Raw genomic sequence first — 23,855 nt, forward strand, 5'->3', positions numbered from 1 at the left:
GAGGATCAGGGTCAGGTCCAGCGAGGTCTCGCCGCCGCCGGCGCCGCGGGGCGGGCTGGGCCCCGGCGGCGCCGGGGGCCCCGGCGGCGAGCACCGGCCCAGCCGCGCGGGCGGCGCCGGCGGCGGCGAGACCTCGCTGGACCTGACCCTGATCCTCATCATCGCCCTGGGCTCGGTCTCCTTCATCTTCCTGCTGGCCATGATCGTGCTGGCCGTGCGCTGCCAGAAGGAGAAGAAGCTCAGCATCTACACGTGCCTGGCGAGCGACTGCTGCCTGAGCTGCTGCTGCTGCTGCCCCTGCTGCAGCCGCCAGGCGCGGGCCCGCAAGAAGAAGCTCAGCAAGTCGGACATCATGCTCGTCCAGAGCTCCAACGTGCCCAGCAACCCCGCCCAGGTGCCCGTCGAGGAGTCGGCCAGCTTCGGCTCCCACCACCACAACCAGAACTACTGCTACCAAGTCTGCCTCACGCCTGAGTCGGCCAAGACCGATCTGATGTTCCTCAAGCCCTGCAGCCCCTCCCGCAGCACCGACGCCGAGCACAACCCCTGCGGGGCCATTGTCACGGGGTACACCGACCAGCAGCCCGACATCATCTCCAATGGCAGCATATTGTCCAGCGAGGTAAGACGCTCCTCTGACTCCCCTGCCCTGGTGCCTCTTCCCTGAGACTTGGCCTCACCAGGGCTTTCATCTGATACTTAGCTACCAGGAGAAAGGCCTCTTGTTCAAATACAGATATGGGACAGCAACTCAACCGGCTATTCCCAGGACTAATTGCTCACAAGGAAGCCCCCATCCCTCCCTTCGAGAGGGCTTACTTGTCCATTGAGGTGTGACTTAGATGGTCACACTGCAATAATTTTTACTACTACTAGTAGTTTTGCTACTTGTAGTAGAATCACCAGCACATAGTAGTACACAGATATTAGGCCAGCTGCTGTGTAATTTATTTCCAGTAATGTCTACAGCTCTCTACTTTGAATTTCCCTCTGTTGTTTGACATTATTCATCTTCTGAGCAATTCACTTCAGAAGATGGTAGATTACAACTCCATTTGCAACAAGTAGTAGCAGGTGAGTAGTCACTTGATTTATGTTACCACTCTGGCATCCATGGTCTTCTAGTAAGGATCTTGCCACACAGCACACCATCAGACAGTAGTGTAGCCTTCTTCCTTCTGCAGGATTTCTGCCCCATTCATTCTTGGTTAGGTTGCAGTTCTGGGCACACTCACCTGTGGGTTAGCCCAAATGAACATAACAGAACTGACTATAGCAGAAACATGCATCAGATTGCACTGCCTGTTCTCTTGCTGCCCACTTAACCCTTTCTTAATAGCTCTCCTGGTCTAAGTTAATCATGATGAAGGTCAGGGTAGTTTGACAGCTCTCTGTGTTTTGGGGTATCTAACGCAGAGGTAGTTTTACACTGGAGAACATCTTAGACATTGTTGCAGCCAAATGCCCATACTGTGTGCATTTGAAGGGAGCAAGCGAGCCTAATTTTGTCCGTTTTCTTTATAGAAGCAATATAGCCCTAGGATCAGTGCCAGTCCTTATTTTCACTCTGTACAGTTGAATTGATGCATCTAAGAGCCACTTAAAAATAACAGTCATTATCTGGTTATTTTATTGCTTCTTTCAGGAGCTAACAGCAAAGCTGAAATTGTCTTCTCTAATAACCTCTGTATTAAATGCAGTATTTTTTAATTACATTTGGAAATGCCTGTATTTCGGATTAAGGTTATGAAAGAATTCTCTTGTGGAGTTTATGAGCATCTAATAGTCAGCTGTTTTAATTAATTCAAGAATTAAGGATTCATTAATTAGCTTCATGATGGTAGTAGATCTGTTCCATAGGAAACATTTTTGGGGGGTGGGGAAGGGTAAAGGAGTCATCTCAAAAGAATGCAGTTGAAAGCCTCAGTCAAAATTCAGCACTCTTTCCTATTATGCATGGTTTGTGTTATCCTGGTATGTAAATAGTTCTTGCAGATCACATAATCTAGATTTAACATTCTTCTATAAAACATAGTCCACTGGGTATTAAAGTGGGTGTTCACACTGTATTTATTATTGAAAAAAACACTGCTTTGAGCCTGGTAAAGCCAATTACCTGTGTAGTCTTAGGCATAGCTACACAAAAGTAGATCTCATTAAGTTCAGTGGATAAATCCTAGGTTAAGTATCTATAGGATTGTAGCCTTAGACTTTTTATGCTGCTCTTTGAAGGGATTTTAAGTGCTGTCCTTTTAGAACTCTGGAAAGAAATGTGTTATCTTTTTTTGGGGGGGGGTGTATTTTTGCTTTATTTTAACAGTATTCCTTGTAGGTCTATTATTCAGAATGAATAGCAGCTCACTTGTCATTTTTCATCCATGGTGTAAATTGTTATTCAGTATAGGTAATGAATTCCAGTCAATCTTAGATGAACAATCTTTATTTATTGACCTTAGAGCCAATCTTGCAGTCCTTACTTATGTGACTATCAGGGTAGCAGGGACTAGATGAGATACATTAGCAATATTTGTTACTTGAGTGTTCAAAGGATTAATTATAAATGCACTTATATATCCATTATAACAACTGTAGGTACAGAAACTGGTTGCCTGCAAAAACACACTGGGAGTTCATTTTTTTCCTTAATTATTTTTCTAGACCAAACACCAGCGTGCAGAACTCAGTTATCTAGTTGATAGACCACGACGGGTAAACAGGTAGGACCTCCTCATTCCTGATTTTCCTAAATTATGGCCCTAATTTTGCATAGCCTAAGATGTATTTCAGCAAGTATGAAGGAGAATATGAAAATGTGTTTACTGCAGATGTCGAATAATAGCTGAGGGATATCAAAATGAATTTGTTCAGACAGTACCATTAAGCAAAATAAATCAGCACTGAATGAACATCTTTGAATTATGGCTTTTGGTGAGTCTCTCTTGAGATTACCTGAAAAGAGAGTAGAATCTCATTTTATGCTGGTCTGAAACGTGTCTCAAATACTTATGAGCTCCTCTGCAAGAACTGGCAGATAATATTGACTTCTGTGTGCAAATTTAGCTCCCCAGCTTAAGCAAATTCAGCGAAATTATTTAGAACCGCTGTGTGTAACACAGGCGGTGCAATAATGACTACTGTCTGTTCCAGTTGGTTTATTAATGCCTGAAAGTACAAGTTTTGTTTCTGATGGAAAGAGCTGCTCAGCAGAAGCAGCACTGTGAGCGAGTCTGGCTGACTGCAGCACCGCATGTGGCCATGCGATGGCAGAAGAATGTTTTATGAATCTCCCTTTTCCTGGGTGTTCAAATATTAAGCCCCCTCTTTTTTATGTTTCTAGTTCTGCATTCCAGGAAGCAGACATAGTAAGCTCTAAGGACAGTGGTCATGGAGACAGCGAGCAAGGAGACAGTGATCATGACGCCACTAATCGAGGTCAATCCTCTGGTAAGTCTGATAAGAGGGAATCTAAATATTTGATCTTTTAATAAGAGGTAGCAAGGGCAATTACTGATAGATAAATAAATAATAGCCCAGAAGTAATGTGATACTGAGTCTTTATCGTCTTCTATGCATACACTTTTGGATGAGCTTGGAGAATGCCAGTTCACAACAGACTGAGACAGGCATGTTGATTTTTTTTTTTTTACATCTTCTCTGTCCCTCTCCTTCTAAAATTCTGCTTGCTTTTGAGAGCTATAGAGGTTTGGCACATTGAGCCAGCATGACTGACTCCCTTTGCATGTTAGATGTACAAAGATACTGGCAAGTTTTGGTGGAAGACCGCAAGATCTTCGGAAAAGGCTGAAAAGGTTTCAGAGCAGTTTGCAGTAGCAGATCTAGTACTGACTTGGTGGAGTGATGCAGAAGGGGTGTGCCCCTAGAGGTGGGACAAGGGAGAGTCATAAATGAATGACAGCTGGGCTGCGAAGAATTTTGGGTGGGGATCTGACGTATTTCACAGGGTACTGAGAATGTAATACCTTACATGTGCAGGATTTTGCTTTTCTCTTGGAGACTTGGCATTTCTGTGCTAACAGGAAAGGTGTATATAATTGTGATATTCCAATGAATGACTGTGTAGGACATGCCACTGTAAGTTTTGTTTGCTAATGAAAAGCAAAATATGGAAAAGTCCTGAAGTAGTACTGTCAGATCCATGTGGGAGGAAAGCTGATTGTTTTGGTGCTGATACGACTGTAATGTTCCCTCAAGTTGAGTAGGTGTTAGTACCAGTGCATCATCATCAGCTGAGGTCTTGAAATCCAGGATGAGCTGTAGTAACCTCTCTCCTTCTGCAGCTCATAAAACCCCAGGGACTTGTTGCTGCTGTAAGAATGCACTCCAAGCTGATGCTCCAGGGAGCTGCATCCTCTCTCCTTAGGCATCCCTTAAAGCATCCGAGTGAATGGCCCTGAGCAGCACTGAAAGTCTGGATGAAGGAAATTCCAACTTTTGCTTTTCAAGTGTGTTGTTCCCTTAGCTCTAGGAAGCCCAGCACGTTGCAGGGCAGGCAGGTTGGGGGGTGGGGGTGGGATGGGAAGCCCATTCAAGGGCTGCTTTATATTACTGCAAGTCATTAATATGCAGACCTAATGAGACTTGAGGCGAGCCAAGAGCCTCCAAGCTCCCTGCTACTTGCAGGGCTTCATGCTTCATGAACACAGCACTTATTTTGTGTCTGGGAACCTGACAACAAACCAGCTCTTGACAGAAGTTTATATCAGAACAGAGAGCCTCTTCATTTATCCCCCCACCTCATAATTGGCATATAATTTATTATTGCCTCCTAAATATGTGCATTTGGCCTTTCTCTTCCCCCATTTTATTTGTCGTTCCTTTTTGCCATTTGTGAGTGTTATACAATTCTCCTTTGCTTTATCCCTCTGCCTGTCTTTGTCTCCCCACCACACTTTTAACTTGACTTCTTTAAAAAATGCATTTTATTGCAGCACTCATCTCCATGAGCATTTCAATCAGTTTATTCCCTCAGCATAATGAGCCATAATAACTAAATAGGAGAGAAAAGAATAAACATCTGTACAAAGGCCTGGAATGGAAAGGCAGAATGCAGGGATATAATCATCACAGTGCACATCAAGAAAAAAGCCATTTTATTTTAGAAGCATCTATCAGTGTTGCTATGCTTGGCTTTCTCTATTTAAAACTGTTTATCTGAAATGAGGTAATTTGAGATATCCTGAAACTTGGAGTATTTTCTTATACTGGTGCTGTTTATTTATTTATTGGTGCTGTTCATTTCACATCACACGAATCAATCTTTAAAGGAATTAACAGTGCAATAACCCACTCCTGAGTTGAGTAGGAGTTGAATGTGGGTTGTCATTGAAGCATGGGTGGTGTTGAAGCATGAATGATTGTGCTAACCAACCATCCTTGGTTAACCACAAACAACCCATGAATAGAAACCATTGTTTCTTGCTAGGTTGTGAATTGTAGGTTGATCGTATGATTAGGTCCAGAAAACATGATCACCTCTATTTTAACAACAACACACACTTAACTATTGAGTGTGTATTATCATGCTTTATAAAGCTAGTCATTTTTAAATTTTATGCTATTTTCTGTTTCAACATATAATGTAACAAGCTGAAACGCTAGGATGTGAGGTAATTGAGATCCACTGATCCATGTTTACACATTATCTGGCCTATAGATGGCCTATGAACAGGAATTACAGGTTTGTTCAATAAAACTGAAAGAAATAAATTATTTCTCATAATTGTTTTTGAGCCTAATCAGAATTAGGATTTTGAATTGGATACCTCAAATTAATAATTTCAATATCTGGTTTTGATAAGTTACTGCCAGACAATTATGGTCAATATTCTGTATAAGATCTTTGTGTTTTATGAATATATATTCATGGGCTGTACTGGAATGTCTAAGCTATCTATCAAACTGTCTATCTTGATAGACAAATGTCTATCAAGTCTTTGTTTTGTATTAACTTAGGTCAAGTTTTCCCTAGAACCAGTTCTAATAATAGTACTAGATAGTACCTCCTATTATCTGCTAGATAGTAGATAATAATAGTATAGTATCTCCTTCCATTCTTCCTGTCCATTCCTCCCTGTTAAGTACATGAAAAAAGTGGGTGCTGCTATTTGAGTACTATATATAAATGAGGTACATGGACATCCTTTTTATATATTTAATATATTATGTAGTAATATATGTTTGTGTGTAAATATAAAAATATATAGATAGTCAGAAAAACAACTGAACAGTACTATTTTCTAGAACTTACAGGGATGAATGAGCAAATAAGTGAATTGTTAATGTTTTCGTCTTCTAACTTCATGTGTAGTCTTACTGATAAAGGAAGAAGTTAAATACTTTAATAGCTTTTAAGCCTATCTCTGTTTTGTCAGTCCCATATTTACATATCTAAATACGTGTGCTTACATTATAGAAAAGCAATTTTTCCAGCTATAGTAAGTGACTATGTAATCTCTTTCTGGCTCCCCATTCCACTATTCTTAAAATCCACGCTGCATTTGTAATTACGTTATTATTTTCAGTCCTTTAATATTTCTTTTTCTCCTCTCCATCATGTTTTGTCTGTCATACTGATTCTAGCTTATGGTATTTGCCTCTCAGGCATACTCCAAGGGTGTCCCTATATCCTGCCAATTCCTATCCTAAAATGTGTATGTTACTTGGACCCTGCCAGTTGTGTTGGGCAAGTGGGATGCAGTTCTCACACAGTAACAATTTCACATTTTCTGGGCAAATCTGAAAGGTATGGAAATGCTTATTTCTAGAAGGAAATAGGTAGGTTAAGCTTTCTCTGCAAGTTTTTCTGTCCTGCTGCCTTCCAGGAATGGACACTTCTCGTCATTCTGGGTTGCTCCCAGAAGCATGAAATTATCATAGTGCAAGTAGTGAGGGCTGCCGTGCACAATGCAGCTGGCAGGATGGAAGAGAATCCGTGAGACCGGGAATGCCCTGTTGGATTCCGCCTTCAGTCCAGAAAGTACTTCAAGATGTCACCACACGAGTGTTCTAAAATTGCTAATAAATGAAGGCACCTGCTTTCTCCAGCCCCAAGTTCACTATCTGTTTGGCATTATATTCAAAATCCATCTTTTCCATAAATTCACTGGCACGACTGCTTTGTCCCCTTGCCTTACTATAACTAAGGCTGTGTACATGTTGCTGAACGAATCTCCTTCGTTGTTTCTGGCTTCACTCGCTTCCACTTCCCTTCCTCTGTCATTTCCCTATGCCAATTACATACTGTGAACTCTTGAGCAATGCCTCTGCCCTCTTGTGCTCTGAAGGGTGAGGAAAGCAACCTTTTTGGGCCTGGGGGTACATTTGGCATTATTGACGATTCAAGACATTGGCCTGGACATCACAAAATGACTGCCATGAGAGGCATGGCTAGTCACAAAGGACAAGTAACCTGAGGGCAAAGGACAAGAATAAGTGCAAAACAGAGATGGGTAGAAGCCCAACACATTAATTAACCCTCAGTTTTTAGCACCAACAGAAACGTTTATCACTGAAGGCAAACACTTTTCTCTTTCCATACCCTCTGCTAGCCAACGAATTCTCTTTATCTCCTTTTTTCTCACACCCTGGATCAGCAGGCATAGGCAAGGTATCTCTCAGAGCCTAGCAAGCCATCCTCCATCCATTCAGATACACATACAGAAGTACCCAATGCAGCCATCATGCATGCATGCACACACATAGGTCCTCCCTTCATGTTGCTGCGAGCACCCGAAAACCCACAGCGGCTCTCTTTCAGAATCCTCATTCCTTCCAGAAAGCATCTTGAAACCTTTCCATCTCCTTTTCCCGTTTTTCACACACAGGCATCCCCCATCCATTCTGACATGCAAGCGCATCACCCCCTAATCCTCTGGCTTGACTTTCTCTCCTCTCCCTACACCCACCATCAGTTTTATCATTGCCTTTCCTCACCTCATCCCAGTGCTCTCTTCCCCCATGGCTTGCCTCTCGCAAGTCTACTAGACAGCTACAGCGGGGACCTTCTTAGTCTGGCTGCTGAGTGTGCTGCAGAAGTACACACAGGCCTGCAGCCCTGACCATCATAATTTCCTAAAAATGGCTCTGAGCCCACGATGTCTGACCAAGAGGGACTAATGGGAAACAAAGATGGCTGTATTAGAGGCCCTAACTTTGCTCTGAAGTGATCCTATATGCCTGAAAGAAAATATGCTGATGTTAAACAAAAGGAAAATTAAAAGCAGGAGAGGTTGGGCACCTTGATGGGCATCACAAAAGGTGTTCTTGGATACGCTAGTGCCTGTGGGCACCATGTTGCCTGTCCCCATTATAAAGAATCATTGACATAGTCGGCGCCATAAAATACAGCAATATCCGCTTTATGTTTATGTTATTGACTACATGCCTGTTGTGTCCAACAGCTGATGCTCTGTGGGAGGCTCATAAGAGAAAGATTTAAAAATCGTAGCATACACAAATACCATTAAGCAAGTAATATTTAAAAACAGACGAGAAGAACTGCACAATGAAAAAAGGGTCTGTCTTAACAGCAGAGGACAGCAGCAGTGAAAGGATCGAAAAAGTGCAAGCACATTCTTCAACCTGAAAGACCAAAAACCTGAGAGAATAAAAAGCTCTTACCTGTCCCAGAAGGAGCACAATGTAGGTGCCCCTGGGGGAGGGACATTCTGCACCACTGAAAAGGCATTCTCTTGTAGCCAATTCTCCTTACCTGTCAGCCTGAGCATACAGAGAACGATTCAGAAAATTATGTTGAGGTCTGGATAGGTCCTTCAGGGAATTTGGCCCCAAGCTGTGTCGGGCTTCGAAGGTTAATCCCCCACACTTACAACTGGGCCTACAAATGAACTGAATGTAGCACTTCCGTTGTTATTTTTTATTCATCAAAAGCTGGAATCGTTTGTGATTTGAATAAGGAGCTGCATTGTTTGCTAAAATTCATTGAAGTATGGTGGTGTAGCTATTTTGTTGAGTTCAATCACAGCTACATTTAAAGCAGAATAATGATTTTCATACCATTTTAAAAACAATTATAATTTGGATTTTAGAAGTCCTCCCCACAAAAAAAACAAAACAAAAACGAACAACTGAATAACTGAATAACAAAACAATGCTGGAGGGGAAAGGGGCATGTAGAGAGGACCAAAGTCAATAAGCAGATCTTCAGATGGAGAACAGACAGTGCAGAAATTATTTTTGCATCTGAGAAAGATGCTAGGTTGACTTCTGTTGATAAAGAAGCACTATTGTTTTCTGCAAGTTGGGTTCTGCTGAGCATGTACTATAGTATACTGGAAATAAATCCTTCTTAGATGTGTTTGTGTGTATCTTATCCACTAGCAGTAAGCTCTTGGCTTCTCTTCTGAGACTTCCAGCATAGGTGCTAAGTACCACACTCTGTGTTTGTTTGTGTTCTGTGCTGTGTGATATGAACACCTGTCTGCTAGCACTTGGACCTGTGCCACCATCTCATTTCATTTAGATGTTCACAAAATGGATTTCTAAAAGTATGGGAAGAAGAAGGATTGATCTTCTCCATCCCATACATACTCACCATACAATATAAAAGGTTTGTGGGCTTAAGTGTAGAGCTTACTGATGGATTTGCATGTGGACAGAGATGTTAATGGAACACTGCCAAACTGAAGGATACATCAATTTCCAGCTAGTGACCTTGTATTTTGTGGGTTATTTTTTGTTCATCTCTGAATATATATCACAGAGTGGTCATCAGAAAGCTAACCAACAAGACTTTTCTTAATATGTAGCATCTGTACACATAATTTCACAGAATAGCATTGTAACAGTTTGATAAGTCTTAGGCTTCCTTAAATGAATCAATGGACTTCAGTTCCAGAGCAGTTTCAGAGAACAAACAGAGTGTTGCATTGGTGATCTTGAGTGGAGAATGACAAATGAAAAGACAAAAAGTCCCATGGGGGCAGAGTTTGCTTTTTGTAATGTTTCAAACTATGTAGTGTTCTATTCTGTTCTGTTTTGAAGATCAATTTTGCTCTTTACTTGTTTTGGAAGAAAATAGATTTAGTACATGGAAAAGGATGGTTGTGTTTGCTTGTTTGTTTGTTTTTTTGACAGCAGCCAAGTGTGGGTTCGCTTTTCTCTTCACTGGCTATCCTTAATGTTTTTTCACAATTCACTGGTCTACATGAGGTTAATGTTTGGTAAATATAGTGGTGGGCAAAGCACGGGTTTTAGAGTGATCCAAGTAGCTGGCTGAAAGCAAGCATGAAGATTGTCCTTACAATGAAAAAATAGGGAGCACTATGATTAGAAAAGGAACACATTACAGAAAGTGGGTGCTGTTGAAAAAAACCTGACAGATTTGTTGCTTACAGTTGCAATTTTAATTGAATAATTAGAAGATGGTACTTTGAAGATGATTCAGAATCTCTTGAGGCTTTTTGCGCATAGCTTTCTTCTTTTTTGCCTTAATTTAATCCGTAAGAGACAAATCTTAAAATGCACAATACATTAGAACAAAATATGTCATTCTGTGTGAACCTTAATGTCTTACAAAGGCTCTGTGAATAACTAGGCTACTTGGTCCCAATGAATACTGTGGGATGGATCCATCCAGCCTTTATACATGATTGCAACTGATTTTGGTATTTAACTTTTGGAAGATAGTATATGATGCTGGGTGGAGGGAAGTTCTTTTCAGCCTTTGTTTCATGAATATATTTTTATTAGCACAACCAATATTATCCTTGATTATAGTGCTGTCATTAACGATTATAACTATGCTGGCTTCTGGCAGGCAGGTGATGTGACTAGAGATACGAGATGTTGTTCAGGGATCTAATTTCAGGCAGATAAGGAGTGATGGAAAAATAGTTGTGTGCTGCCGTTTTTTATGTATAAGAGACAATATTGATGAATACTACTGAAGAGTACTCAATATTCAAAGTCTTTGGGAACATATGTAAAAATCTGCAACATGAACTCCATTTTAAAATTCTAGTTTAACAACTGATTGAGGTTTTTACATTTTCCTGTTTCATTTATAGTTTTTAATCCATCCCCAGCGCAGTAGATTGGCACTAATAATGGATATGTTAGTCTAGAGACTGCACATCATGTTAGATTTATGACAGAGTGGAGATGGAAGCATTTGAATGACTGAGCATTTCTTTTAAATATAAATCAATAATAGGACTCTTGGTTTATGAAAGACTAAAGGGTAAGAAGCTATTTTTTCTCAATTCTTACTGGCAGTGCTCTGTTGTGCAGCCAGAAAGTTTGCCAAATAACATAGAAGCTTTGTTTTTATTTGTAAATCAGTGGAAGAAATGTAGGTGATAGCATCAACCACTGACTATTTGTTTCTCTTTACAAACCATTTAGCACACTAGAATTATAAAGACACATACAATTGCTACAGTACAAGAATGCCATGTATACTAATTGGTTTGTCCAGTGTCTTTTTTTTTTTTTTGGTTCTTACCGTCAGCTTTTGGATGGTGCAGCCTATAAATCTAAAGAAATAAATAGTATTTGAAACCAGACCTAGCATACTGATAGTTGCCCTCCATCCTAAATACAAACTTGCTGGCACATCTGGTTGTACATAGGGAGAGGGGTATGTATATGTGTATGTAGGTAAGTGGGTGGGGCAGGGCTGAGAGAATGCTATAGTATAAATAAAAAGTTTTTCTGTACTTCTTAATTGAAATCACCTATTTGAAATCCACTGAATTTAAATTAGCCTTATTGTGAAAATAAAAGTGGTAGAGAACAAGGAGAGGAGTTTAAAGGTTTTCCCCCTTTAAATTTGAGGATTCTTGTTCAACCTTAAAAGTGACAATAGTAGTATCTACTTTAGATGTGTCTAATCAGAAGTAAGTTCCAGCAAGTTAAATGCAACTTACTTTCAGTCACTTTGTGATTGCAGGCTGCCTCTAGTTTGGGTACAAGATAAGACTGTGAAAATTCAGAGCAGTTAAGCTGCCAGACACTAAGCCATTCACAGTCTCTGCTTACTACATCTATGCATCACCAGCTGTGCTTCTGTTGCTCCAATTCTAAGCCATTATGACGCCATGAAGAAACACCTGTTAGAAACCATTTGGTAAATGTCATCCTATTACAGTCCATTTAAAAATGGAAAATACAGAATGGGAATTAAAGTCTGCATATGTGCCCATATAATTTCTAAATCAGGATCTCCATTTCAGATTACTGTATTATAAGATATAATTATGTGATAGCCTGAATTTACAAGCATTGACAATAGTCATAAGCCACTTAATGGAAACCCTTATAAAAATTTCTTTTCAGACTTTAACTTTTCCTCTAAGAAATTGGATAGACAGTAACCACTTCTTAATCTGACCTCTCTGCAACCCTGTGGAGGTAGAAAAGTACAGGCTTATAGACAGTTGCTTAGGGTCAGCTGGTGAATCACTCTTCAGAATCTGGAATCATTTGCAACCATCTTTTAATAGCGCAATCATCTACATGCCTACTCAAAAATAAGTTGCACAAAATTCTGCTCTGCCTGCTTTTCTCCCTAAACCTGCCTATCCCAGAACGATGCCCCTCAGAAGTCTTGGAACAGCCTCAGCCAGTTTGGCCAAATCAGAAATTCTGGTAGTTGTAGTGTCAGACAACTAGAGGGCATCAGATTGAACATGGCTCCATGAATATGGCAGAGAAACACACTTCTAAAACTGTTTCACCAATGTAGATTGCAGTGAGACTTACTTAGAATCCTTCCAGTACAAAACACCTGAATCTAGCCTTTATTTCAGCCAATCCTTTTTATATTTTTAGTAATACCATGTTTCAGAGTTGTCTACTGCATTTCAGCACAAATCACCCTGAGAGTGTATGTAGAATAAATAACTATCAGCTTTCGTTATCTTAAAAGAGAGAAAATGCTAGGACAAGTTCCAGACAAAAATTGAGCTCTTTAAAGTTCCATTTATTTCAGAGTCAAACATACACTAATGACATCTGTAGGATTTAAAGAACTTAACTGGGACTGGATTTTACCTTTAAATTATAGCAGTTATTGTACATTTTCTTAGATTGCATTACACTGTTATACAATTTAATTGGTTTGATTCACTGCAGTTGGCAGCAGAAATCAAAGGAGTTTGCTGTTTAGAACCTGACATGAATGTGTAAACAGCAGACAGATCCTCCTGGAAAGCTATGCTGGGGGAGGAAATTAACAGGGAGCCAGTTTCTTGGTATTTTTTGTTTCTATAGAGGAGAAAACATTAATTGCTTGCTCTTTTTCTTCCTATCTTACCTTTAACTTCAGAAACTGATTTTTATTTTTTGATTGTGACTCAAATGGAACTTGGAATTCTTCTGGAGAACATTATGACTTCTCTCTTTACCTTTGCATCATTTTTATGAAATATAATATTCAGCAATGAATTTAAAAATGATGCAATTATAATACATTCTGGAATGACTTGTGAAATATCTTGCATAGAAAGAAGAATGGTTGTTTTTTTGTTTTTGAGAAATGCTGAAAATACCCCTGAATACTTTTTTCTTCTCCATCTCTTTTTTCTACCAATCTAAGAATAAGAAGTAAGGTAGCCATTTATTTCAAGACCATTTGTATGTCTTCTATGCCATTCCTCTTCTAAATCTTTAATCCCAGCTGCTGCTCACGTTTACATTCCTCAACAGTTCACCGATTAGTAATTTACTTCCAGACTTCTGCATGCCAATTATCTGTAGAAGGTTACAATCAAAGCCAGACTTCGTATTGCACATAGCTTAATTTAAAATAAAATTGTCATTATAAAGTGAGATTAATCTAAGACAAATCCCCTTGCATTTTTCCACTTTTCAAGCACTTGTTGGTAACTTGGTGGGATTTACTTATCTGCAGAAAATTTACCAAGACATTGCTTCTAACTTATATGAATAAAATTACAATTCAAACCACCGCAGAATTTTAAACACTAATCTTTGCTTGAGGGAGATAGCTAATGATGTATTTTATAGTAGTGGTTATAGACCTTTTTATCAAAAAAATAAAAGAAAACAAAAACCAGGCATTCATCACCAGTAAAATGCAGCCTTGGAAAACATCTGCCATTCGCAGATCCTGATACAGAAAAACCACACACTTTAAAGGTCTAATGGCAAATAATTCCGATTCTCTACAGTCAGCAGCTTGCCAACTATCTTGCAAGGCTGCCATGATGTATTGCCAGTGCTTCTTGGCCCAAGGCTTCGGGAGTCAGTGATCTGTGCTTTACAGTGATGAACAACTGGTAGTGGCCTGGCCATATGGGTTATATTACTAGTACTGAAAATTATCTTTAATGCGAATGAGTTACGGTGTTCTGGGAGCAGGTGCATAAGGGTGTTCTTAATGGAATATTTGCCAGGCCAAATGAACAGGAGATTTTATTCTGTTAGTTATATACATGCATATTCTGATCCAAACAAGTCAAACGATCTATTACCACTGAACTCTTCCTACATGATCTTAACGTCTCTCCAAGTAAAATATCAGTGATTTCATTCCACTCTAAAGACTTCATACTTCACAATGTCTTCAAGAAACCTGGCTTGATGACTTAAGAAACCAGTCAGTCTATTGAAATGCCAGTCGGAAGGTAGTCAATGGAAACCTTGCCTGTCATTTGAAAACTTAATAGCTTTAAAGGATTTGTAAGCAAACTGTTTCATGTGGCAAGGACCCGTGTTTACTGGTATAGAGCAAGCATTAACACGTTTGTCAATAGTATCTGGATCTGTGTCACATCAGACCTGAGTTCTCCTTAGTGCCACTAATTAGAATAATTTCAATAGAGGCTTTCCTGCAGCTCCTCATGTGACTTAGAGGGTCATAAGGGAGATGGCTGTGAAAAATAACTTAGAGGAAATTGTGATAATGGCTCACTTTGTTATGTTATATGATTTCCTGCGAAGGAACATGCATAATCTGTAGCCTTTCTACATATGGATATTTTCAGGGATGCTCACTAATCATTTTTCACTGGTGAAACCTAGGTGAACAAGTGGAATTTTATTCCACTTAGTTATGACCTCTCCTTGTTTTTTTTTTTTGTTTTTTTTGGCTACAATATTTTTCCTGTCACCTCTTTCCTGTCATGCTAAGTCCGTTGACTATTACTGAGCATCAAGATGATCTCATTGCCTTCTGAAGCAGTGAGACTTGCTTCCAGATTTGATGGAGCGGGTTCATGAGATTTTTTTTTTAAATAATAACAATCCCTCTTGTCATCTTAAGATTGGTTTGCCATTTGCGGAACATTCTTCCTTTCTTTTTGAATGATGGCACTTCCTTTTGAAGACTAAATGATCAAAATCTTTACTGGTAGGATGGTGATGGAAAAAAATTTTTTGGCCACCATGCCATTATGCATCTATCAGCAGCTGGTCATGATGCTGAAGATTATATCTGCAGTTTTTCTTTCTTTCCTGCTTGTAGGCATGGATCTCTTCTCTAATTGCACGGAGGAATGTAAAGCATTGGGCCACTCGGATCGGTGCTGGATGCCCTCTTTTGTCCCTTCTGATGGACGCCAGGCTGCGGATTATCGCAGCAATCTTCATGTACCCGGTATGGACTCTGTTCCAGACACTGAAGTGTTTGAAACACCAGAAGCCCAGCCAGGGGCAGAGAGGTCCTTCTCCACCTTTGGCAAAGAGAAGGCCCTTCACAGCACTCTGGAGAGGAAGGAACTGGATGGACTGCTGTCTAATACACGAGCGCCTTACAAACCACCATATTTGAGTAAGTACTGTTCCAAAGGCTGCTAAAGAGTATTCCTTTTGTAGGAAAAAAACTCCATTCCCCAGTGTTCTAGGAATAAAACATTATACCAGATTCACTAGGGGGGAAAAACCTGAATCTCTTTGGATTGAGAAACACTGAATTTTTTAAAAAAACTCCTGTGTCATTTAAAGTGTGCTACTTCCTAGGACCTTGTTGAAGAAGGATTTGTTAAAAACAAAATGCCTGTACTCTTTTTTGTTTTTTAGCAGATGCTCTACTGCATATTTTTGAAGTAAATAATTAGCAAGATAAGTGTCTCTTCGTATTCCTAGCTGTCTGTGCTTCCTCTTTATGGAGACTTCTTGCTGCATTCACCTGCATTCATACTATGGCTGCTTTCTGCTCATTGAGCAAGGCTTGGAGGTCATCCTAGATGAGTCATAGTTCTCTGTTGTTCCTCACTACCTTTTGTTCCCTTGATCCTTCTTCAAGGAATGAACTTGAATATTCAATTCGGATGCTTCTGAATTCTTATGACAGCTGTCAATATGGTGATGTGTGTATGACACAGAAGATGATATATAGCTCGGGAAAGGGATTTCATTATTCATTTCAAATTTGGTGCCACGTATAGTATGTTGAACTCAATCTTTGGCCCTAGATACTGTATCATTATGCCTACCAGCCCATCCTATTTTACTATAAGATAATGGAAAGTCTTTCATTGATTTGGAATACATAAGAAGATTCTTATAGACAGCTTGACTGGAACTGAGGACAGGAACATTGCATCAGTAAAACCAATGCCTTGATTTCGTAAGCATGATGGTTGCAGGGATCCATCTTAAGAAAGTCTGAAAGACGGCAGTGATGTTACTACGAAATACATATTCACTAGTGTAGTGCTTCATTTCTCTTTCCCCCTCCTCAGTTTTGGGCACAGCCCATTGTACAGTGGGAATTCATTCTTCGTGTCTATTATATGTTTCAGGCTGAGGAAAGTCAGGCAGAATGGCAGCTCTATAATTTATATATTTAGATACCAGCCACTGATGTTAATGCACGCAACTCATCAACAAAAAAGCCACCATCTGGGTTGCCTTTGTACCTGGATTGTCTTTGAACTTAATGATCTAGAAGAGAATGGCAGTTTTTAATTGTTCAGCTCATGAGTTGTCCTAACTTCATCTTGCACTTTTTAAGCTGTAAATTGTTAATGTCGTCTTCACAACTTTAACTCAAGTGTTCAAATCCTATAAGCCTTGTCTGTCTCATTATAGGATGCAGCCTAGATCGGTTCACTTTACAGAGCACTTCTTTTTAATAATAGTGGCATAAGAATCATATCTTTCTGATGGCAAAGAGATGTTTGAATTCATATAAAATTAGTTTTTAATTAGATGTCAGCGTTTTCCTATATATTTGTATTTTTGACACATGGAAAGCTGCAAGCCATCTGCCCACTACTTTAATTGCTGTGATTTGTGCATCTGAAACATTTAAGTCTTACCTTCAAAGTATCTATATTGTGAGTTATTAGTATATGACATATGTTTTTGTGGGGCAGGAGTCAGCTCTATTTTTCATTCTGTTCTATACTAAATACTAAATCTATAATTAATCCAAAAATTACATGAACATTTTACATTACCTGCAATGAATATTTTCTTCAGTATATTTTAGGCTTTGAAAGAAAAAGGAAGAAGTGATTCTAAGAGAGTGAGAAAGCAAAAAGGAAGGGATCGGTTTTTCAGGATCACAGTATTTTGTAAATATAAAATATTTCATAGTGAATAATTTAGTCTGAACATGATGAAGTGAGAGCATTCTCAGTTCAATTTTAAAAGTAGTAGCAGAGTTAATTCAAGGGGTGACTATTATTAAGAACATAAGAAAAAAGAACATGAGAAAAGTAATGGTGGTTCAGACTAAAGCCCATCTAGCCCATCTGGTCCAACAGTGGCAAGCCGTCTGACCACAGAGCCCTTCAAGCAGGATGGGTGCAAGACCCCACCTGCCAAGCTCCTCAGCAGCTGGTGTGACCGATATGCATTGCATTTATAGCCTGCTTTTTCTCTTGCGAGAAACCCAAGGTGGCTTATATAGTTCCTTTTTATCTTCGTAACAATGTGAGAAGGGGTTGGCTGAGACCAAGTGACTAGCTCAAAGTTGCTCGGTGAACTTCAAGACCAAATGGGCACTAGAACCTGAATCTATAAACAAATAGCTAATAATGAAAAAGAGTAAAATTTGCCAATTAAATATCATGATATCTCTTCATTGGCTGGGTTCATGCAGCTGAGGAAGGGAGGGCCGTTGTAGCTGTCCCCTGAAATAAAATACTTGCTGTTTAAAGGGCATTTTAAAATACCTTTTATTTTGGGAAACAGAAATATCAGCCTTGTTTTGTATGACATAACTGAACGCAAGGTTGTACCTTTAGAACCTGTTCTTATTTCAAGAAGAACAAAAGATGAAATTGAGAAAATCTCGAACTTACTTTGTCCCTCATTTGCTTTGAACGCTTGGCCTGCACTCTTTCAAAAACAGCTTGGAAGGTTTCCAGAACAGCTTCCAGAGCAACTTAAGGAAGCCACTAAAAGGTTCTAAAAGCCACTCTGTGTATGCACAAGCTCATGGATGTGCTTTAAGGTGCATTTAAAAATGAGCCTTCAGTGTCAGAAATTCAATGTATGGAAGCAGGGCGATAGCTCAGTATGGGTTCATATGTCAGCGCCCTGCCAGGCTTAAACCAATCACAATGGTTGCACAATGTTGTGCCTAACCCCAGGTTTATAGGCAACACAGACTTTCTACATATCAAAACAACAAAATGACTAATTGACAAATAACTTTGCTGGATAAGGGAGTTAATAAAATTGTTAAAAAAGTAAGTATATTTCTTACACACTGTAGCACCTGAAAAATGAATATCCAAGTCACCATTTGCAGAGTGGGAAAAATGCTGAAAATGACCTTTTCAAGAGATTAAGTACATTCCAAATTAACTGAAATGACAGATGTATAGATATTTTTTCCTTCCTGCCAGGTAATAATTAAGAGGCCTTATCTGAGAACTGGAAGTCAAGTGACAAAGTGCTGGAACAAATTGACACATTAAATAAAAATAAGTTGGTTGCACCAGATGGTATTCATCCAACAGTTGCAAAAGATTTGCAGGGGGGAAGTTGACTTCATTTCCAGCAAAAAATAGTCTTACTATGTACTGCCCTATGTTACAGATAAATTTAGAGTGTGCACTTGTGACTATATTTTGAGTAGCACCTTTCTAAATAGAATATAAGAGTTTTAAAATACCTGAGAGAAAAGTAGTCGTTTTCCAGCGTGTCTGTGTTTGTAAAGATAAAATGTGAATAGAGGGCTTCTGTGTAATACAGTTTTAAAGCACAAGATTTATACTAGTAAGGATCATTACTTGGGAGTCATCTTTATAGAGAAGAAAAGAGCAGAAAGTGTAAGAGTTAATGAACACATGTACCCTATATGTGGAATGACTGCATGTTGTGAGGAGATGGGAATGGGTGGATAAAGTATTCTCAAGAAAGAAACTCATGCCCGACTCTCCCATTTAGTTTGGCCCTAGACCGCAGAAATCTAGATAATGGAGGTCTATTCTGTATTAAATGGTGACTGATGTGGCTCTTAGAAATGCAAACTTCATTTAGTTGGAGTTTATGAATAACATATAAACAGAGAATATACTAAGACATATGTTTTGAAACAGTGAGGTCAATAGCAAAATCTAGAGATGTTGGTTAACAGGTAAGTCTCACTAAATGAGATATCCTACATTTACGCAGGGGAAAAAACTAGTTCATTTGTAAACTACTGTATTAAAGCTAGTTGTGTTTGTGGACTACAAACCAAGCCATAGAAAAAAGAATAAAAAGTACCTCTAGGTGGCTGTGCTTACTTTTGGCAAAGGAGACAAAAACGTTGATGGTATTTGTCAGTTCAAATACATCTGCCTCAAACATCTAATCATACATTGTAAAGCTCCTATCCCAACTTTTTTTCAAATGATGGGGTGAGAAAGGTTACTAACCACATCCAAGGAATAGTGCATGCAGTGAGTCACTTAATGCCTCCCTTCCCACAGCGCTCTCACAATTTGATGGCCAAACTTGATGAAATTTAAATAGTGAAGGTCAAGGAAGTTTCTGAAATAACATGCAATGCAATGCAAAAAACTGGCTAAATGTAAAAATGAGGAAAGTCCTCAATTTCAGTTATCACCTTAGGTATTTACCTTTTCAGGACCTGTATATTAATATCAAACCCATAGGGATCTCAATAGAATATTGTATTATTTGAAGCATATGACTTAAGTTTTATACCTCAGGCTTTGGCTTTGTCCATAGAAAATCCCATGTACAGAAAACAGAACATGTACGTAACTCAACATCTGGATACTATCAAGGCATCAAGGATATTTGTGTCTACTTGTACCTGTCCCAAAGAGATTATCTGCTGAATTACCTACCTTTTGTCCACCTTCATGTTTTTCATTTTGCTTTTTGAGACTTTAAGGTGCCCATTCACCTGTACATAACAGGACTTATGTCAGAATATACATATGGAAGATTTCACTGTAAGGATGCAGTCTTATATATGCACCTAGGAGTGAGCCACAGTTAGCTCAGTGAGGCTGACTTCTGAATAGACATGTATACTGTAATATTATTTAAAACAGCTGTTAAAAATCAGACACTGTTTTAAATGTAGCAGGAATAAATTGATACAATGCAAAGCAACTTATGCAAGGTCATGTGGTCTTGTAACTTCATTCAGTAGTTACAGTGCATTGAAAGGGTTACTCTACTAATATCCACCTCTTCTTTTTAGTCTTATGGAAAGAAGTCTTTTTATTCTTAAGGGTTTGTGCTAGTAATTACTTGTTCTTAAGTGGGATGTTTCATGCAATGATAAGCAAGGAAAAATACATATGTCAAAAGGACAAATACTAATATTATACTAAAATAACATCAAAGTTTGGTTTCGAATGAAGTTACTAAAGTTAATGTACCAGAAGAACATCACTACTTCAGTCTCAAAGGGAATATTTTCAGCTATTAGGATCAACTATGGTGAAATTGCAAACTGCTTATGCAAACTGCAAAATTATGCAAAATTGCAAACTGCTCTGAACACATTTTTTAAAAAAATACAATTCATAATATTTATTCTGACAGTATTCCAAACTATGCCTTGCTTTTTTTAAAAAAATCAAGGAAATCATGAAGAATATAGTCCCACCTTTCTATTTTTAACCGTGTGATTTACAAAACAGCAATGGCGTATGGTGATTGTCAGGGTTTCTTTGTGTGGTAAAGACACTGGAGGGAGCTTGGCAGTATGCCTCAATAATACATAATAAGGGACACGGATGATTCAATGCCATTGATTTGCATTTGCACAGTACCTTTCATCCTGAATGGCTATAAATGTCTTTACAGAATCAAGAATAGGTAATGTTGATTCATTACTGAAAGGCAGTCACTTCTTTAGAGAAACATTGCACAGCTACCAGGCCAGGGTGATACTTGGTCACGCAGAGAAACTGGCTTCACCTAGATAGGTTTGCAAGAATGGCTTTAGTATGCCATGGAATGTTATGGTTCCATGTGAAGAAAGCTGAGGTTTCTCTTCCCAAAAGTTAGTACTGAAACCTTGTTCTAGGATATTACTAAAAATGAAGCTGCTGTGAGAACAGGCCTTACTAAAACACAAGAAAAATAACTTTTCCACTAGTAGAAGATGATAAGAAGGCATTGCTCTGTCATTTAACCATGTAGACCGCAAGGGGAGTTTAATTATTATGACTGTGGATCAGCTCTACCACTATCCCTGAATACCATCTTTCATTGTCATTTCTTCTGGAACACCACCTCATGTAGGACAGTGAGATTTGTTTCCTTTTCAGACAGGCATATAGTAAAGTTTCCTGTTCATTATTATATCAGTAGAAGGACAGAGAATCCAAATGTTTTTTTTGTTAAGCTGTCGCTCAACATTTTTTCCATGACATTCAATTTTAATTTGCTCATATTTTTGCTTCTGTTCTAACACTGCTATCTTAAGGTTCCTGGTTCCAAAACATCCATCTTGACTTAAGAAGACTTCATTTCAAGTATCTTTGGTCTGCAGAAGAAGGAACTGTATGAAGAACAGAAAATTAAATTAGGTCTCTGAGAATCCCTGACCTTCTTGCTCATCAGCTACCAAGCATGCATAGAAATATCAGATTGCCTTGAGGAAAGCAGATGCTAAACACCACTATGAAATATTTCTGATGTGTATTCATAGACATTTGTAGCTCTCACAGTGACTCAGTTGGCCTAAATCTGAAAATTCCCTCCCATACTGATCTTTAAAGCTGAATTTCTTTTGGATGCATTAAAAATGGCTGTACAAGTTGAATTAACAGGTACCCTAGCTCAATGGTGGAGGGTGGATTTCCATGCAGAAGGTCACAAGTTCAGTCTGTATCATCTTCAGTTTAAAGGGTTTAAAGTTTAGGCAGAGGGTGATCTGAAAGAATTCTACCCCACAGCCTAGAAAGCTGCTGCTAACACAGGTAGACAATATTGAGTGTGATGTACAAATAGTTTTAGCTGGTGTAAAACTACTTCCTATGTTCTTAATGCTAATTACCAAACAAAAATACTCATTCCAGTTGTGGTTAATATTATACTATAGTGGTATACTGTATATGATAATAATCATATACTAGTGTTTAGGGGAAGAAAAAATGATAATCCCAAAGATATTTGAAGTAAAAGGACTGGAAAGGGTTTTAGAAGGCATGATTTTAAACTGAAAGTTTTCAATGGGGTTAAAAATACTAATGAAAATTATTCATCTTGTTGTGACTGTTTTTAAATTTAAATGAACCTGTAGACAACATGGAAAGGTATATAATGTCAATGGTCAACAGGGTAAAAGAAGCTTTTCAATCTGACCAGCTGGTTAAGCAACTGTAGTAAGAACCAAAATAGTTAAATACTGCATAATGAAATAAGGAGGATAAATAAGGCATGACTCATGTTTTCACTATTACTTTATAATGGAGTCATTTGATTTTTTACATGCATTACATTTTGTATTCATCTACCATACTTGTTATTTTTGAGTTTGCTTAAAATCCCCATTGAAGCCTCATTCACACTACTACCATCCATGGATCAGTAGAATGAGATTGTGTTGTAGTCAGAGTGTCTTAGATTTCCTTACCATGTATATCCATGTAGTTTAAAGTCATGTCAGTTATGTACCTGCCCAACTGGCACATGCCTTGTCAAATGAAAGCAGTTCCCATAATGGGAAAGAAACATTCCGTGCACCTAAAATCCACTTCTTTCATATAACTTGTGCGGGATGGATAAATCTGAAAGGGAAATACTGAAGACAGCTTACGGTTTCCAGGAGGAAATTTTGAAGAAATTGAGCATTTTTCAGCTTGGAGAAGATGAGGAGTTGTGGTATAGATTAGAAGGTCAACTGAGAGGGACAAAGCTAGCCTACCTTGCAAGGCCTTTCAAAGCATAGCTCTCTGTTGCATGTCTCAGCCAGTCATACCTTCACTGCTGGCATGACACAGAGAGCTTCTACAGTAGATCTTAAAAATGGGCCTTTTCGAGTTGGAGGAGATAGTTCTTTTGGTATCCATATCCCAAGAGTTAAAGGTAATACCCATCATGTCAGGTTATTCCAAGAAGTAGACTAGACACCAGCTTAGCTGTGACAATAGAGGAAGCCCCATCGGTGAGAGTGTTTAAGAATAGGCTGAACATGCACATGGTAGGCATGTCATGAGTGGACCCTGTTGCAGCCAGGGGGTCAGACTAGATGGCCCAGAAGCCCCTTCTGACTTACTCTTTTTCTATGTTTCTGTGCAGTACATGCTTCCAAAAGTTTGCTCCAGTAAGCAGATTCTGGAGCAGCTGAAACCATTAATGTTCAAAGTGTGCAATGCAATGATCTAACATTGAGGTAGCAAAGGCATGTTTTCCTGCAACCAGATCTCAGTTCTCAATTATACCTTTCTTCTCATAGTGATATAGTAGTTGCAGAGGTT

At 38.9% G+C, this 23,855-nt stretch overlaps 1 protein-coding gene across 5 annotated transcripts in view; it reads left to right on the forward strand.

Annotated features, from left to right (window-relative positions):
* Positions 1-23,855, forward strand: part of PCDH10 (protocadherin 10) — a 70,043-nt gene that overhangs the window by 2,366 nt on the left and 43,822 nt on the right. For 3 of the 5 annotated variants that reach the window (XM_044430945.1, XM_044430942.1, XM_044430944.1), the window contains exons 1-4: positions 1-622; positions 2,659-2,717; positions 3,338-3,444; positions 15,470-15,775. The exon at positions 1-622 is cut by the window's left edge and continues 2,366 nt beyond it. In XM_044430945.1, coding sequence (XP_044286880.1) covers positions 1-622; positions 2,659-2,717; positions 3,338-3,444; positions 15,470-15,775 — 1,094 coding nt within the window. Of the gene's footprint in view, positions 623-2,658; positions 2,718-3,337; positions 3,445-15,469; positions 15,776-21,859; positions 23,588-23,855 lie in introns of those variants that run through there. The other 2 variants (XM_044430941.1, XM_044430946.1) reach the window with 2 other exon arrangements.

The sequence above is a fragment of the Varanus komodoensis genome, unplaced genomic scaffold (assembly GCF_004798865.1).
Source record: "Varanus komodoensis strain SLA01 unplaced genomic scaffold, ASM479886v1 scaffold21, whole genome shotgun sequence".
NCBI classification, from domain to species: domain Eukaryota; kingdom Metazoa; phylum Chordata; class Lepidosauria; order Squamata; family Varanidae; genus Varanus; species Varanus komodoensis.